Source organism: Cylas formicarius, unplaced genomic scaffold, assembly GCF_029955315.1.
Source record: "Cylas formicarius isolate icCylForm1 unplaced genomic scaffold, icCylForm1.1 PGA_scaffold_4__25_contigs__length_36172078, whole genome shotgun sequence".
NCBI classification, from domain to species: domain Eukaryota; kingdom Metazoa; phylum Arthropoda; class Insecta; order Coleoptera; family Brentidae; genus Cylas; species Cylas formicarius.
Genome location: NW_026844334.1, coordinates 16,269,247 through 16,286,512, shown reverse-complemented (window position 1 = coordinate 16,286,512; position 17,266 = coordinate 16,269,247). Strand labels below are relative to the sequence as shown.

Sequence of the window (17,266 nt, the reverse complement as noted above, 5' to 3'; positions counted from 1 at the left end):
GCGAGATGAGAAGGCAAAGATTCCGAGCGAAACGTTCGGATTGAGACTTTATTTTATTTTTTGCAAATCTGTAGACGTTAAATTTCAAATATTTTCGAAATAATATATAGAGAAGTCTTAGACACAGATTATATCCATTACAATTCGTGCATATTGCAAGTTAACAACATTCGCCCACTTCCCCTCGGCGTGTTTGCGGTCCTTCGTAGCTGCTGCATCTGTTTCGCATAAAACTCTCTTCTATCTTGGCCGCGTACCCCTCGTGGAGGCTAAGCGGGAACGCGTAGAGGGGACGGTCGGTTTTCTCCCTCCTCTTTATGCTCGTTCACGAGACAACACTCGTCGCGTTTACTGCCAGTCGCTCGAAGCGCAGTACGTGTAAATAAACGGTAGACGAATTTAGCGTTGTCGCATTGGTTAATCCGGCAAGAACAAGTACTTGGCCCCCCTTAATTAGTATTTGGTGCTAGTGGTGAGTGCTGCTGCTGCTGCAACATGTTTGACGTCTTCGGCTCCGTCAAGGGGCTGCTAAAAATCGATAGCGTATGCATCGATAATAACATTTTCCGCCTGCACTACAAGGCGACCGTCATTATTCTGGTTGCGTTCTCGTTGCTTGTTACTAGCAGGCAGTACATAGGGGATCCGATCGACTGTATCGTAGACGAGATTCCGTTGCCCGTGATGGACACCTATTGTTGGATTTATTCGACTTTCACGATCCCGAATAGATTAACGGGACGCGTCGGTCAGGATATGGCTCAACCGGGTGTCGCGAGCCACGTGGACGGCAAGGACGAAGTTAAATACCATAAGTACTATCAGTGGGTGTGCTTCGTGCTCTTCTTCCAAGCGATGCTCTTCTACGTGCCGCGCTACCTGTGGAAAACGTGGGAAGGCGGTCGTATCAAGATGCTCGTTTTGGACTTGAACTGCCCCATAGTAAACGAAGATTGCAAAGCTGACAGGAAGAAGCTGCTGGTCGACTATTTCACCGCCAATTTGCATCTCCAAAACTTCTACGCGTTTAGATTTTTCATATGTGAGGTGCTCAACCTGATCAACGTGATCGGACAGATATTTTTCATGGACTTTTTCCTGGACGGCGAGTTTTCCACGTACGGCAGCGACGTACTGCGCTTCACCGAGATGGAGCCAGAAGAACGCGAAGATCCCATGGCGAGGGTGTTCCCGAAGGTCACTAAATGTACCTTCCACAAATACGGTCCGTCGGGATCGGTGCAGAAGTTCGACGGACTTTGCGTTCTACCATTGAACATCGTCAACGAGAAAATCTACGTGTTCCTGTGGTTCTGGTTCGTAATTCTGAGCACACTGTCTGCCATGTCGTTGGTCTATCGTTTGTGTGTCATCATGGGCCCCAAATTGCGGCTCTATCTCCTTAGAGCCCGTTGCCGTATCGCCGGTCAAGACCAAATAGAGACCATCGCCAATAAATGCGAGATCGGAGATTGGTTCGTACTGTATCAACTGGGCAAGAACATCGACCCGCTGATCTTTAAAGAGGTCATATCAGACCTGGCCAAGAAGCTTGAAGGCAAAGAGATCGTGTGAAAGGAAGAAACGCATCAATACGTTCACTGTGGGACCAATTGCAAAGTTCTGTGATGACAGAAAAGACTGTTAATTAAAACAATTCTACAAAAGACAATTTAGTGATGATTACAGCTCAATCGCGGCCATTCCAATGGGCAGTCCTAAATTATTTTTTATATACGGTTACTTTACCTACGACTATAGCAATCTACTGCCAAAATGTAATTTCCTTTTTCGTTTAAGTGCATATATCTATTCTATTTCGATGAGTATTTATGGTTATAATATATTATGCAGAAGATGAGACGCTTTCGCCTTTTGCCAGTTGTTGAGTAAACCGTCCTCGGGAGAGGGAGGGAGTGAGTTTGCGCACTCCCGAACAGGGATTGTTGGTGCGTCAGATTATTGAGGCGAAATCGTATTCTCTGTGATAGATCTGATACTGTTCGTTTGTATCATCCTAAGAAATAAAATTAGCATAATGTCATGTGATGTATAGTTTAGGAGTATGACCGAGGGAAAATAATTTTAAATGATTTTTTAATTAGTTGGTTAATTATTCCAATTTTAGTTTTAGAGGGTTTTGTGTGTTCAGATGACCTATAAAATATTAAATCGCGTTTTTTAAAGCCAAATGTGCCTTTTAAATTGTATTGTTTCAGTAGGTAATAGTGACGACAAATAAATTGAATATTTTTAAGATAATACGGCGTTTTAATTTCCTTTACATCCACCATAAAGTGACGAAATCGAGTTTCTACCAACAGATGTTTCCTAACATTTAAATGTCGTGTACGCTTTCGACGCAGTTTTGTTTATCTCGAATTTGAAGCTTATCTGGTCCAGAGAGCGTAAAGTTTAAAAAAGCATTTAACATTGTTCACTTCACTCAATTTATCAATAATTCACCATAAATTTGATAAGATTTTTCCAGTAAATATCAAGAAATTCAATTTAATTGCAATCGTAATATGTAAGTCCACTTCATATAAATCTTCCACTAAAATAATTAATTCTTAAATTTGATTTTTTAGGACATATCTGGCTGGTACTACGAGGTAAATATAGAAAAATACTTTTATATGGGGTTTAACTTTGAATAGATGAATGCAATAAAGAGAATCAAAAACACTTTTTTAATGCATTGTTTTTGCAGGATCGTCTTCACCGTCATAATTTTAATTGCGGGCCCGATATGCACAATTTATAACCGTTTTATTTTAGTTTTGCGATGTTTTAACTCCCAAAAATGTATCTTGTCGATCTTGGTAATACGGCCCTGTTATATGTTTTTTTATTATTTTATGTTGTACGATATCCCTGTAATCAAATTATTGTTTATTTTGAATTATGTATATATGTTATCATAAAATATCATTGTATAAAACTTTTTATAACTACCAACCACTAGTTAGGTGTTCAAACTGATGTCCGTAAGTTTAAAATTTCCGGTTAATATTTTTATTATAATTATATTATAAAGACTAAAATAATAATAATAAAAATAACATGCTCATATTAATAAAAATGTAAAAGGTAATATGTTGAAAGTGAAAAAAAACTTTAAATCGAATCATTATTCAGAAAGCAACTAAAACGGATAAAAGTGATCCTGTTCACGGTTCAGAAAAAACGAAACTTTGAATACAAATTTTAAAGTGACAAATCGGGAACTATAAGTTCTATTACAAATCTGGTTGTATCATTGTTTATTTTCCAGGAAATTAGGGCAGTCACTTGTAAACGTCAACTTTGGATAATAACTAAGTTTGCCACAAGCACACACCCTGTATTTGGTCTTTGTATATATAGGACGGGAACAATACAATCACAAGCAAATTCACATTGGAGCTTCAAAATGCATCGTGCCTTTCCTGCTAAGTTCATTATAATAATTTCATCTAAATGAGCCCATTAAGTTGTTGTAAATTTAAAATGCACGCCCACACGGATAGTCCCCCATATAGTAATAAACCAGGTTTAATTTTTAGTTGAGGAATTTTCACTGCAATAAAGTGTGGCAGTTGATAATGATAGCGTCATGGTTGAATTTATTTTTTGGGATTTTTAATTTTTCCGAATAATATTTCGTGTGCCGGTTTTTCAAACTGCCTTATCAGAAATTAAATACTAGCATGTTATTGTTCATCTGGGGATGGGACTTAACAAAATTGTGTCTAGCAAATACAAAAGAATTAACATTTAAAGCAATTTTGTTTTGTTATGGTTTAAGGTGGGCAATTTGTACGATTATTTCATATATAAACAGCTACCGTTTTGATCATGGTTAAAGTGAAATAGATATAAGCTCAGATATGAGTTGTATATGGTGGTCTAGTCTGCAATATATTACAATCCAGGGCAACGTGAAAAAATAATTTTCGTCACAGGAAAAGTGCAATCTTTTAAAATTTTCGATTTCTCAATCTAATGCATACCAGTAAAAATATGTTCGTTCGTAACACATTCATAAGTGGCCATGTGAACCATCAACGAACACCTCCAAAACATTGGCGTTCTCTAATATTAAACGCACCACATTTGAAGCAATAATGGGTTTATTCTGGACCAATATCTGTTATCGATGTTCTCAGACAGAACAGAGAAAGGTCTTAATACATTGTTTTTATATCAGTTTAATATCCCAAATTCTCACAGAATATGTAAGCAGCGAAAAGTAACTTCACTTTTGCTGTAACTAAGATTTATTACATTGTTAAAGCTGCATTAGATCACGACGCCAAAGAAGAGTAGCTTTTTTATATAAAAAATAGTAACAAAATTCGTACCCACCCTTAAGTAAAGTACCCACTTAATGATGAGATATGAGTTTTAATTCATCTTCCAGATATCCTCGTTAATAGAAACTTTTTTTTTGTTTTCTGGTTTTTCTTTACTTTTGAATTACCCTGTAGATATAGCATTATGTAAGAACGGAAACAGACTAAACACGAGCATTCACCTTGAATGCTCGAATTCAGTTAACATAGTTTGCAATCGCAAGTGAACTATTTACTTATAAATTGAATTTTGCGGAATATACAGTTGGTTCTTTTCTTGATCTACCGTCGAATTCGTGGGCCGAGCGCAGGTGGACTGGCCTAAAACGTTTCGATAAATTTAGCTATCCCCGACTGTCACGCCATGTGAACCTTAAAAGCAAACAATTTATAATATAAGTTGGTAATTACTGGTGATAATTGGCAATATTTTTAAAAGCAAATAAGCCATAAAAGTCACCGTCATTATATGTGATTTATGCGGATTCACCGTTGTTTGAGTAAGTCGTTTAGGATTTCCTTAGAGCCACGGATTTGTTCCGCCAAAATAAAGAATCGATTTTATGGCTGCTGAAAATTTTGTTAAATCGACTTTTTTCTCTTAGTGTAAGTTTTGGTTAGTTAATTAGAAAGCGACCATTTTCTAAGTAAATTAAAATAAATTTAGAGTCCTTTTCTACTGTTAAAAAGATATTATAAGATTTTAAATCAGAGCGCACGCGCATTATTCTAATTATCTCGTCCAACATGTCCGCTGACAGCAATGGTTGAGTGTGTACAGGTCGTTGATTAAAAAAATGTATCAGAAAGTGCAGGAGAGTGTGTGAAATTTATGTGCATATGCCTCCTATATCAATTTTACCATATTTAAAAACGGCTTTTATATTAAATTAATCTAGTATGTGCATAATTTTAGAGATAAAAAGTCCTACAGGCAGACAATTTTGGTCGTTGAACTTTTTAGATTTTCTGAATATTATTAGTCCTTCGGTAATGTGAATTGATAATACCCAAATGTAAGGCAAATAAATTAAAACCACCAAAACTTTTTGATTGTCGCTAATCATTTTGGGTATAATCATGAGTATGAGAAGGTATAACAATCCAAACCTTTATCAGTGGTTATCAGTGGTTTGCCACAGGGTATACAGATGCTCGAAGATAATATATTACCATTGGGATTGTCTTTGCAACGTACTTATCAAATACTATTCTGTAGTGTACAGGGTTATTCAAGGTGAGTGTCATACTAGACGTCTATGGAAAATGACTTACGGTAAAAACCTGAAATTTTGGTTACTTATGTTAACGAATATCAGCTAAAGTCTTTTCATAGATATAAGAAAGTGACTAACTGATACGATTTAAGGAAAGACCCGGGCAAGCTGTAAGAATGAAATATGGCCGAACAGGTCCGTACTTTGCTCAGAATTTAATTATTTGGGATTTTGTTAGGAAAGCTACTAAACAATATTTATTTATTTATGTATGTATTTATGTTTAAATCTAAAATAAAATTACAAATTATTTTTATTACCTACTTAAATTACTTAAAATTATTCACATAATATATCAGTATCTCTATCATCGCCTGTTCTAATTATTATTTGTTCTATATTATATATATGTTTAACAGAATTTGATCAACTTTGTGGAGGGATGTTAAAAACTTCAGTTTCTATAAGTTTGAGGACATTGGAGTTAACACGGGGAAAAACATTGTTACGACGAATGGCAGATTTCAGTTGGTGCAACACATGTTCAATGGGATTAAATATACAGTGGTAATTTGGAAACCGTAAAACTGTATGCCCTAGATTTTTTGCATAATTATCGTAGACGTATTCTTTCTCGAACCTCAATTAATTGCTTTTTGGTATAATCTTCGTGAAAATAAATATCGTTATTATAGATGTAGTTTTGGATTGTTGCTTTTGTGTCACTTGAGGAAGGGGTTTTAGTCAACTGTGTACTGTGATAACTTGCATTGTCCATTACAATGACCCTATTAGGAGGAATATGTGGAACTAGTTTGTTTTTAAACCAACTTTCAAATAAATTAGCGGTGGTGCCTTCATGGTAATCCAGAGAAGAATCTTCAATATTTTTCGCAAACAGAGAAAGTCCATTTAGAATCCAACCATCTTCAGAGCCAGCATGCAAAATAGTTAGTTATTCTTTTACCTCTTTTTGATGGCACTTTTGTTTTACACTTATCAGTTGAGTCAACCCAACCCTTTTCCTGCGTATCATAAGTGTCTAACCAGGTTTCATTCAAGTAAATAATTGGCCTTTGTTGTTCTCTGCGAGCGCTAACGGATATTGAACAAACGTAATATGCATAATTACAAAATAATTACATTACAATCTCTTCTCCCTCGTTATGCACGTTACGTGTAGAATTTTGTGAGATGATATCGGTTAGAATACAAGAAGATCGAGATTTTTTTATCAGACGATTCAAACTTTTCACGGGATGGTATTTTTAATAGAAGGAATAATTATGCCTGCTACCCAGATGAAATGAGATTACTTTAATTCGCTTTAATTGCAGTATTTGTAACTCGAAAATCAGTGAAAATAGGTATACCATAGGTGGCAAATTAACTACTGATTTACGTGCCAATATAAAATATGGGGTATTTAAAATTCCCACGTAACATGGATTTTTATATCTTGCCAATTGGCCCTTATCTTATAAACGCCATATACATGATGAGTTAATTCTCATATTATATTATGGTAAAGCAATTTAATGGGGAACCGCAACCAAAAATTCAAGAGTTCATCATCATTGGATTGTTTGTTGCCATATTTCTTAAAAAGATTTTTTTTTCTCCGAAAATGTTTAAGATAGGTGTGGTACATGTTACTTAAAAAAAGTCCCAGAACGTATCGTAGATTCTAAAAATGTAATAATAATATAGAGGCTGTTCCATTTAAAAAACGAAAATTGATATACGTTACGAGTATATCGGGCAACACCGCATGGCCAAGAATATTTAACCTAGGTAGCTCATTCACTTATATAAGTAACCAACATTGTAGGTGTTTACCATAAGCCATTCTCCATAAACGTCTATAAACGTGAATAGCCCTGTAGATTAAACATATTCTTATAATATGTTCATTTTTACTTTTTTTATCGTTCAATTTCTATTTTTTCATTGATTTTAAATTTAAAAAAAATCTTTTGGCTACACCATTTTTGTCTTTAAAAAAATTAGTATCTATTCTAATTTAAAAAATTATGATGTTTCGAAGGATAAGATTAGCTTTAAAAATATTTTTGCTTATTTTGATATATTTTAGTGTTTCATACATATGCTTGACGTTAGAGTTAGTTGCTGTCGACTGTCAATACATACACCCCATAATTTGCTTTTACAAATGTTATTCGTTATTCAAACGCTTATCATATTTTCCTTACGCGGCATTCCTAGTTATTAAGGTCGATTTGAACACGAGATCGTAAGTGGACTGATGAAATTTAATGTGATAGGTTAACTGTCTAAACAATAAGGTCAAGTTGTTGTTGTTTGGGTTGCATATGCGAAACGCAATAATAGGCGATCAGAAAAGTATCAGACGTCATAGCAAAAGTCCGTGGAAGGCGAACCCGCAATCTACTGTGAGTTATCGGAAATCTAAAAATAGGACGTCACTCCGATTCGCGAAAGAATCCCAGCTCAGAAGTTGCGGCCGTTTTCCTTTGAATTCCGTCGTCGTTCCATGTGCGATGGTTTGAATCATCGCGTCTCTAGGCAGGCGGCTTATCAGTCTTCGTACGCGGAGGATGGCGGATGGCCATGAACCCGCCATATCTGAAGCTGCTTGCTTACCTGTCCAACGGTTAGGTTGGTTGGTTCGAGACGAAGCCTGCCTTCCAGTTATTTTATAAGAGTTTAGCGACAATTAGGTGGTAGTACGAGATGATAAAGCGGAGAAAATGCGAAATGAATGGCAACACGAGGGGTTTTGGAAATTTCAATTTCAAAAGTTTTGTATATAATATATAATACTCCCTTCGTTTACATGAGAGCGTAACTACATAACATAATTATATCATTTTACAAGGTCTCAATAAGAACTTTGAAAACAGGAATGAGGATTGAAGAATAAACAGAGAAGAATAAAAACTATAACAGATTATTTTAACTGTTATCCATACCACAAACGCCTGTAATTTTTACACGCTAACCTAAACTTTTTCTTTCTTTCTAAACGGATGTCTCCGACCACCACTACTTTTTTGAATGAAAATTTAATAAGATCTATGTATTTATCAAAATATTGCCAAAAAATGCCACCTCCAAACTGAAAACAGTCGAAATGGCAAAACACAGGTTCCATTAGCCATTCGGTAATGTGAATTGATAATATGCAAATATAAGGCAAATAAAGTAAAACCACCAAAAATTGTCAATTTTCGCAAATCATTTTGGGTATAATCACGAGTTATAAAACCTCAGTATAAGAAGGTAACAATCCAACACAAGCTCAAAACCGAGATTTGAAATAACAGGATTTATTGGTTGGGAGATACGGTGCTATTTGGTAAGTGGCCGATATTTCACAGTTGTTATGAATGTATGGCCTAAAATGTGTTTCCGGAGATACAGGATGGCAAAGTTTTATTTTTATTTTTGTTTTTTCTGTTTTGTAGATAATGCTGATTTCTGAACGGAAACTGGCACCTAGGGATTTTTTAACATAAAAATTTTTGTTTGTTTGACGTACAGTTGAATAGCGGTTGATTCATATTATAGTGAGATTATGTATTATGTTTTTATTTTTTACATGACAATGCAAACAAAACGCATTGTAAAATAAACTTACCAACCTACCTGATCTGTTTCTCCTTATTAAAATTATTTCACCTTTTGAGAAATTTTTCAAAAACAATTGCGAAAGGAAAATTTTCACGTAAAAATAGTAGAGGGATTCATTTTTTAAAGAAAAATATAATGCAGGGTCATTAAAAAAGTCACGAGTCTTTGAAAGTGAGAAAATACATGTAGGTAGCGCCACTGACAACAGGTTCATTAAGAATAGATTCAAATTTGTCAGGTTAAAAAACCCTTCAATTCATAAGTGGGAGTAATTTTTTTAATACTAACTGTATATCTAGTTGCGATATGACAATATCTGACAAGGCTATATGCACGTACGCGTGCATGGTGGTAATAGTAAAAATGGTAAAAAGTAATTAAAAAAATAATAAAGTAATTTAAAAATTATAATGAAACATATTTTATAAAATTTGTAATTATAATTCATCAAAAAAAGTAATGGCAATCCGAAGATTTTACATAAAACTTCGTGTATAATATGATGTTAGGGAATAAAATCACCCACCTCTGAAGGACAAATTTTATTTACCATTATATCAACCACTTGGTACAAATGCATGTGGATTGAACCGGATTGTCCACTAACACTAAATCGAATTGAATAAAATTACATTATTCATTCTACTATTTCCTTTGCTAAAGAATAGACTGTAGTACGAAAAATACGGTATGGTCATCAGATACGCTCCGAGAAATTTAACTTGAAAATTGCGACAATCTAGACACAAAGGCAATTTGCATGCAAAATGGGAATACTGGTAATTGCGAGTCGGTCAAGGTCATTTTTTGCTCGATTAGTTGGACACTAAGAGGCTGAGAAAACGCTACCGAGACACGCGTTATCTGACGAGATGCCAAGGCTAGAAAAATGAAAATGTACATCTAAGGTATGGACATTAACGAGTTACTCCATCGTTGCCGAACAGTCTGGAATATGACCTAATTTTGCATAAAGGTTACTTTAAACAGGTCTTTCCATATATTGAGTTCGACAAATTGTCACGGGTCTGGTTAGAAAAGCCCTTCAATATTCAAAATTTCTAGGATAGGCTCTAGGACCACAAAATTTCGAATTTGCTAAAAAATCGTTTCTACAAAATTGGAATCGAATCAGTAGCTGAAGTGTTCAAAAATTTGTTTTTGATAGTGGGCATCCAAATGTAACTATTCGAAACAGAGCTAGAGCCAGAGCGTCATGTGTAGTTAGTTATTCCTACCTATATACACGAATGTACTGGTTACATGGAACCCAACATATAAATCTCATGAGTCACGTTCCCAGATCCTGGTTAACATTCTTCGAATATCAATCACAATTCAAAGTCATTAACGAACGACTCTTGGTGCTGCGTTATTTTCTTGGGATTTCTGCCTTTGTCTGGACATAACGTAGACAAAGATTTATACTAACGGCTTAAAGGCATCTGCAAAACCCGATGATTCAGTCATTGAGATGGCTACATCCCAAGCCAATGTGACGTTAGATTCCTTTCTTATCATTTAACATTTATTAATACGGAACTTAATTACATCATCGGTTGTTAATTAGTCAATATGTATTTTTTATAAGTATTTCATACGCATATAGACGATATTATCACAGTTTTTTGATGCTTTACTAAAGTTTTAGTTTTTAGGAGTAATAAACCATATTTACACAATTATACTTGACTTCTTTGAAATGAAAACGACATGGGGATTCTGTAAATTGAAACCAAATGGAACTTTTGACCCTCTTCGCCCCCTTTTACCACTTTTGAACTGGACTAACTCAGGGTAGAATTTTTTCAGCCCTTTTTAGAAACACGCTGTACACAGAATATTTTGTAATTGAATGCCTCTAGTTAAAGAGTCGACTTAGAAAAAAAGTCTTCTCTTTTGTGATGCAAGACTGGATAATTTTTAAAAATAAATAATTTTTTGATAATATCTGTAACACTATTCTAATTTTTTTAATGAAATTTGTTATGCAGGGTTTACCGATGGTGAGGTTTTTCTGTTATTTCCGCCGGTGGCGTTCTTGACCTACATTCTATGGCAAACATCGATGGTGCGCGGTACACCACTGATTTGCTAAAATTAAAAAATTATTCTTAAAATCGCAATTTATTTATAGGAAAATTTCTCCAACAAGTAGATTTTAGTTTTTTTAAGGGTCATATTAAATTTAGGATTAGATAATACCTTTTTGGGATTTTAATACTACTGATTTTTTAAAAATACTTCCTATGATGTATATCAAAATTACAATGATTACTAAATACGTTTATATGAAGTTTTCTTCTAAAAACCACCCCAAAAATCGGCTCCTTAAATATTTGACATTCAATAAGAAAACGAAATTTGTTCTTTTAACGTCTGTTTTTGAAGTTCGACTTGAAAAATAAACCGAGAATTTTCGGCAAAACGCCCTAGGTATAATTATAAACTTTAACTATTATTTAGCTGAGACGTTGACCGGTACGATGACTCATCAACAATCGTTTAGGCAGGAAATGCCACCACAATTTTGGACATGCCGGTTAACAATGCTACATTCTTGGAACCGTTATACTGTTATTTCTAAATTTCATTTCAACAGTTAAACGGATTTGTGAAGGTAATTTCGCAAATTAATTTAATAGGGCAATCTGAAGTCCCCTCTAATGTAACGGACCAAAAAAGTCAATAAACTAGGTATCTGACTGTCAATTTTCAAACCAGCAAAAACTAGCTGAATGATTAGCCAGACACACCCAGTCTTGCGTAATTACTTTTTGCCGCACACTCGCTACCTTTGGATTAATAATGAATCTTTACTTGCCAGTCTGGGCGACCATTTTACCTTTTCGGTAAACATGCAACCCGCATCACTGAAACGGCAGGCCTAAGCGGAGATAAGCGATTCCGATTGGGCGCACAGGGCCGTAGCCGGTGACACCAGTCGTTTAACCAATGAATTTCGCTTTCCGGGCCATTTTATCCATGTTTTGTTCTGGTAGAGACAAATTTAACAGGAAAAATTTGCATTAAAAATCATATTTGATGGTGATGTTGTAATCGTTAAATCGATTTCTTTTCGCAAAGCGGCACAAAATTTGAGATATGAATTTATAAAATCCAGGAAGATTGGAATTCAGGCGGCTAATCCGTACCTGGCGGTGTGAAAGAAAGCTGGTCCGGCCGGTTTCTTCACCACTTTTCAGTCCCATGACCCTGGAATTCCTGACATAAGCGCAACAAGGGAACAATAAATACGGAATTTTTAGTAGATTATAATATATGCGGGACGGCGCGTTTAATTGCGAATCTTACTCAAAGGTGTAGGTAACATAGCTGTTCCTACCAAGCAATCACGAATCACCAAAGCTAAAAAACCCAAGAACTTGTTAAATTTGCGATACAAGCTTTAAGACGAAAATAAGCGGTGTAACTATTTAACCTTAAAAGCGCCAATGTACGTGGTTATAGAAGGAGAACATTTCTTTTTTCATATATTGGCGTTTCCAAAATATTTAGCTATATTATAACATTAACTGAATAAACTGACTAAAGTCCACGAGGTTTAATTATTGGCCGCCGTTTGTGTTTTAACTCAAAACGGAAATATTTAACTGTCATTAGGCAAAAATAAAAGGGACAAAGACGCAGTTATAATATTTTTTCTACTCCCTTCTGTGTAATTTATCATCAATTGAATTTCCCACGTATTTGGGAGCAAACGGATGTTTTCGAAGATTTTACCGCACGGCTTGAATTTTGACGTTTACCACACTTGTTGCATAAGATACTCGTAATTAGCTATAAAAGCTACTAAATTAATTGAAATTGAAATTCGCGATCTTGCGCGTGCGTGAACTAACTACTCCGAAGCAGTTTGATAATTAGTTCAGAATAATAGTTCGCACATTCTCAACTTAACTGAAACTTAACCTTTAGTTGGGAAGTGGTCCAATAATATTGTAATTCTCATGTACCAGACGTCACTTTACTGTTCCATTTTAATGAAACCAAAACAAAAAGGATTCCTTTGCTATTGGCGTGATTCGTGGCTTGACAGCAATTATCTTATTGGGTTTTCTACGTATAAGTACATGAAATCGTATGCATGAAGAAATAAATGTCACAGCGAAAACGATGTTGCGAGTTACATGTTGATGTTACGCCACTGGCTTAGGATATCGTGGCTGTCACTTCTAGAGCAGGAGGGCAAGAGACGCAAAACGAGTAACACGGTGGACAAAAGTGGGTGGAAACAAACTCTTGCAGGCGACGATAGCAAAGAAACGGATGGGTCTCTTGACGTTCTGGTGTCTGAGTTACTCATGTCTATAAAGTAGTTAAGCCTAATTGCTTCTTCCGCGCGTTTCACGGCCTTAATTATATCGGTCGTTTCTGCATTGCTTTTTCGTCGATCGAGATGCTCTAGGCTTTGTTTTTATAGCTTTGTTTATTTACTGCATTTAATTGCGATATGAAAATTGTTTCTGAAGCAAAAAAAAACTGATAGTTCAATTGTTTTTTATTCCAATGAAAACCAGCTTTAAACTCTTGGCTTATGTAACAGTTGGGCATGAGAATTTTTATTTTCATATGGAAAAAAAAAAGTTTATTTAAAAGCTGACAAAAACCGAAAAGTCAAAATAAATACCTTGATAGGTATGTGACCAACACTACAGCTGCTATTTACAACAAATCATTTTGCAATAAATTTTGAAGGTATGAAATTAAAAAGAAGAAAAGAAATTTCACATGTTCATACCTATTTATCTTTGATTCTGTGTTAGAGCATTGCACATGGCGGTTTAACCTCCGCGGACTCCCTATAGAATCCTTTGTATTCGTCCCAAAAAGCTCTGATATCGTTTTTCTTGTGGTTTTTGTTTCGGAAGCCCCGCTGTTTTTGCTATTCACGTCGGTTAAGGGTCAGATGGCCCGAATGGTCTATGGTGGACGCGGAGGAAGCCGTTTTTTTTTGGTATCGGTCAAAATCCTTTTTTGCTAGCTGAGAATAAATGTAGGTATATTTTCTTTTTTAATTGTTGGTCTGTGACGAAAAGAAAAATCCTCGGGGGATGCCGGTAAAAGGCTGAATAACCACAGTATTCTTGCCTAGCCGAGAACGAAATGTATTTTCACTTTCTCTCCCTGATTCTGTGCTTTGTGGTGGAGCATTGCACGCGGCGGTTTAACCTCCGTTCGCTCCCGACAGAATCCCATGTATTCGTCCCAAAAAGTTTGATATCGGTTTCCACGGTGTGGATTTAGTGTTCTGAGTGTTCAGTGTACGTCTTAAAGTGATAATCGTCGTCGGCCCCGTCGTTTTTCTCCGTTCACGCCGGTATGGAGGCCGGATGGGCCCGGATGGTCCGTGGTGGAAGCGGGGGGAAGCCGATTTTTTTTGGTATCGGTCAGAATCGTTTTTTGCTAGCTGAGCAAATTATTGGTTATTTTTCTTCTTTGTACGTGGTGGTCAATTGACCAGAAGCGAAAATCCTCGACGGAAGTCGGCAATGGGCAAATGATCCTAGCAGTCGCGCCCAACATTTTTTGTGAAACGCATAATTGACTCGACTTGACTGATTCTGTGCTTGTGGTAAAATAAAAATGGCGCAGCAGTATGACGTTTCTAAGGAACAACAAAAAATCCTCGAAGAAAAGGCTAATAGAAGGGCCTTTCTTCGTAACGAATTCTTAAAAGCGAGGACAGACCCTTTTCAGCATGCCTCGGGAGAAGCAGGGATTGTGGTGAGTTAATTTTTGGTTTATATAGTTATATAATTCTACCACGACAATCACCGGGGATAAGAAGGTTTAGTTTTGGGGCCATGGCCCCCTCTTAGGGGTGGCCTGAGTGATGGAAGTGGGGGCCAGACCCGCCATCCTTGCTTCTAACCTTTCTAATGCATGTGTATGAGATTTTTACTAACTGAGATTTGTTCTACTTTAGCTTTCTGGTATAATCGAAATAAAAAATAATTTGCTTGAGGTTTTAAAATTATATAATTCAACTGATATTTATAAAATTGGATACATTGTGTAAGATGCCAAATTACATTGATTGCCCCTATTTCGTATAATTTTAAAATAGCCATTTTCCCCCCAGGATGATCCCCAAGAGTTTTTGATTAACCAGTAGTCCCTGCCGGCTTCATTACCATAGCCTACAATCAGTACACCATGATTCACATAATTTGGGGAGCATTCATCATCTCTGTAAACACCGTTGGAATAAAATTGTAAATTTGACGCGTCCATAGCTGCTGTAATAGGTCCAATAGTAGCAACCGCTTCCTTTAAAACTTGTTCGTTGCCTTGTACTCGTTGGTATCCTAGAGAATACAAATAACAAATAATCACACAGGCGTATAATATTCCCGGCGCATTCACCGAATATTGTATCAATTTTTTATACCTCTTATGCTTATCTTTGTTTGCCTCTCGTTTATTTGGCATTGTTGCTGCACACCCACGTAAGAGTATTCACTGTCAGATGTGACATAATTGTTTTTCAGGTACTCAAAAGCATTTGCCATCCAACCACCTTGACAACCATGATTGATATTGTCTTTTGCACAGTCAATAAGATTTTGTTCACTTAGAGATACCATTTTGCCGGTTTTTAAATACACTTGACTTTCAAGAGCACCAATCTGATATTAGATGTTTATAGATATATTAAGGTAGATATTCGAAAATCTGCAGCTTTTACTCACAGCACTGAAACTCCAGCATGAACCGCAGTTTCCCTGGTTCTTGACGCTTCCGACTGCGCTTTGTTCCCTCCAGTCGAAATATTCAGGCACCTGTCGAATCGTTCTGTGGCTCTCATTAATGGATCTTTTTGATACCAAGTTTGAAGGGTTTGCGGTCAATGTTTGAATAAATTCTTCTTTTGTTAAGTCACCAAACTGATTTAGTCCTATTTTGAAAGTCATTAAGCCCTGGAGGAATTTTGTATTGTGTTTCTCTATTCTTTTTAAGTTCTGCTTAAATATTGCAAACCTAAAGAGGCTCTCTTGTTTGGTGTAGTTTTTAGCGTAATCCAGCTAGATATTGTTATGTTAATAACAATAGGAAACGAAATTGTATATAAAATTACCTGAAATTTTATCCATTGCTCAACAAAATCTGCAGCTTGTTCCGCAAAATCAACTATTTTGTTAGCCTGCGAATTCACAAGTAGGTTAAATACCATTAGGTACACCAATAACATTTTATTTCTCGGGACAGCAAGTGTAGGCCGATAAGGACACAGCTCTGTTTATAATCCGTACCGGAATCACGGTATCAATGTCGTTTTAGTAAAATGGGAGGCAATTATCCCCTAACCTCGGGAAAAACTGAAATTAAAAAGATGAGTGTATGAATAAAAAACAGCGGTGTTTCGAAATCGCCGGACCATAAAAAAATTATGTTAAAAATATTTGGAAACTTTCCCGGCCGTTCTTTTAATTATTTTGTGGATTTTTCGCAGTTTGATCCAGCGTTGCAAAGGTATCAAGCGATGAAATCCAACTTGTGGGACTACTTCAAGACGTCCCCCAAGAACGTAGCCAATGGACTTCTATTGATTGTGCTCCCACTTTCCGCCTACACTTATATTTCCTACAAGTACAAAATGAAATTGGAAGGGCAATACCGCAGAGGTGAAGTGGCATACAAGGATCGCAATTTCAAATTTACGTAAAGCGTCGTTTAAAGATAATATTAGTGTTGTTTTACTTTAACAATTAAATAATTGAAAGACATTGGCAGCAATGATTTCATTTATCTAGATCAATTCTATATCCAAAGGAAACCAAAACATATTTCAAAATTATTATTTGTCCTTGTGAAAATATAATTTTGCGTCATTCTATGAAAATGCAAACATAAATAGGGAGACATCAAATAGAGTTAATGTGTCGAGTTTCGGCCATTTAACTGAAAATCGAACTTCAGTCCTTCAAAGTATTAAGATATGTTATAATTAAGAAGTGACGGAGTTATTTAATTATCAATTAAATTTAAAAACTGCAAATTGGAGAGTATTTTTTTTTTCTCTTCTTTTTGTCTAATTGCATTTTTAATTTTTCATCATCTTTTTGTTACAAA

The 17,266-nt window shown here is 35.8% G+C and overlaps 3 protein-coding genes across 3 annotated transcripts; 2 read left to right on the top strand and 1 right to left on the bottom strand.

Annotated features, from left to right (window-relative positions):
* The first annotated feature begins 336 nt into the window (after window positions 1-336).
* LOC132701229 (innexin inx2) lies at window positions 337-2,262 on the top strand. Its single transcript, XM_060669005.1, has one exon. The coding sequence runs from the start codon at window positions 496-498 to the stop codon at window positions 1,573-1,575; it is 1,080 nt and encodes a 359-aa protein (XP_060524988.1). The 5' UTR covers window positions 337-495; the 3' UTR covers window positions 1,576-2,262.
* Window positions 2,263-14,751: 12,489 nt separating this feature from the next.
* LOC132700349 (uncharacterized) lies at window positions 14,752-16,944 on the top strand. The gene is made up of 2 exons (XM_060667594.1): window positions 14,752-14,917; window positions 16,647-16,944. The coding sequence occupies exons 1-2, from the start codon at window positions 14,777-14,779 to the stop codon at window positions 16,857-16,859; spliced, it is 354 nt and encodes a 117-aa protein (XP_060523577.1). The 5' UTR covers window positions 14,752-14,776; the 3' UTR covers window positions 16,860-16,944.
* On the bottom strand, window positions 15,134-16,627 carry LOC132700348 (procathepsin L-like). Its single transcript, XM_060667593.1, has 4 exons — window positions 16,272-16,627; window positions 15,886-16,218; window positions 15,585-15,822; window positions 15,134-15,501 (listed from the first exon to the last, which is right to left on the bottom strand). Exons 1-4 carry the CDS (start codon window positions 16,383-16,385, stop codon window positions 15,188-15,190), a joined length of 999 nt encoding a protein of 332 aa, XP_060523576.1. The 5' UTR covers window positions 16,386-16,627; the 3' UTR covers window positions 15,134-15,187.
* Window positions 16,945-17,266: the final 322 nt, after the last annotated feature.

Excerpts from the sequence above, each read along its gene's own strand:
- LOC132701229 (XM_060669005.1), top strand. The coding sequence starts at position 496 with ATGTTTGACGTCTTCGGCTCCGTCAAGGGGCTGCTAAAAATCGATAGC.
- LOC132700349 (XM_060667594.1), top strand. The coding sequence starts at position 14,777 with ATGGCGCAGCAGTATGACGTTTCTAAGGAACAACAAAAAATCCTCGAA. Across the intron at positions 14,918-16,646 it reads CGGGAGAAGCAGGGATTGTG|TTTGATCCAGCGTTGCAAAG; the intron begins GTGAGTTAATTT and ends GATTTTTCGCAG.
- LOC132700348 (XM_060667593.1), bottom strand. The coding sequence starts at position 16,385 with ATGTTATTGGTGTACCTAATGGTATTTAACCTACTTGTGAATTCGCAG. Across the intron at positions 16,219-16,271 it reads AGCAATGGATAAAATTTCAG|CTGGATTACGCTAAAAACTA; the intron begins GTAATTTTATAT and ends AACAATATCTAG. Across the intron at positions 15,502-15,584 it reads AACAAAGATAAGCATAAGAG|GATACCAACGAGTACAAGGC; the intron begins GTATAAAAAATT and ends TGTATTCTCTAG.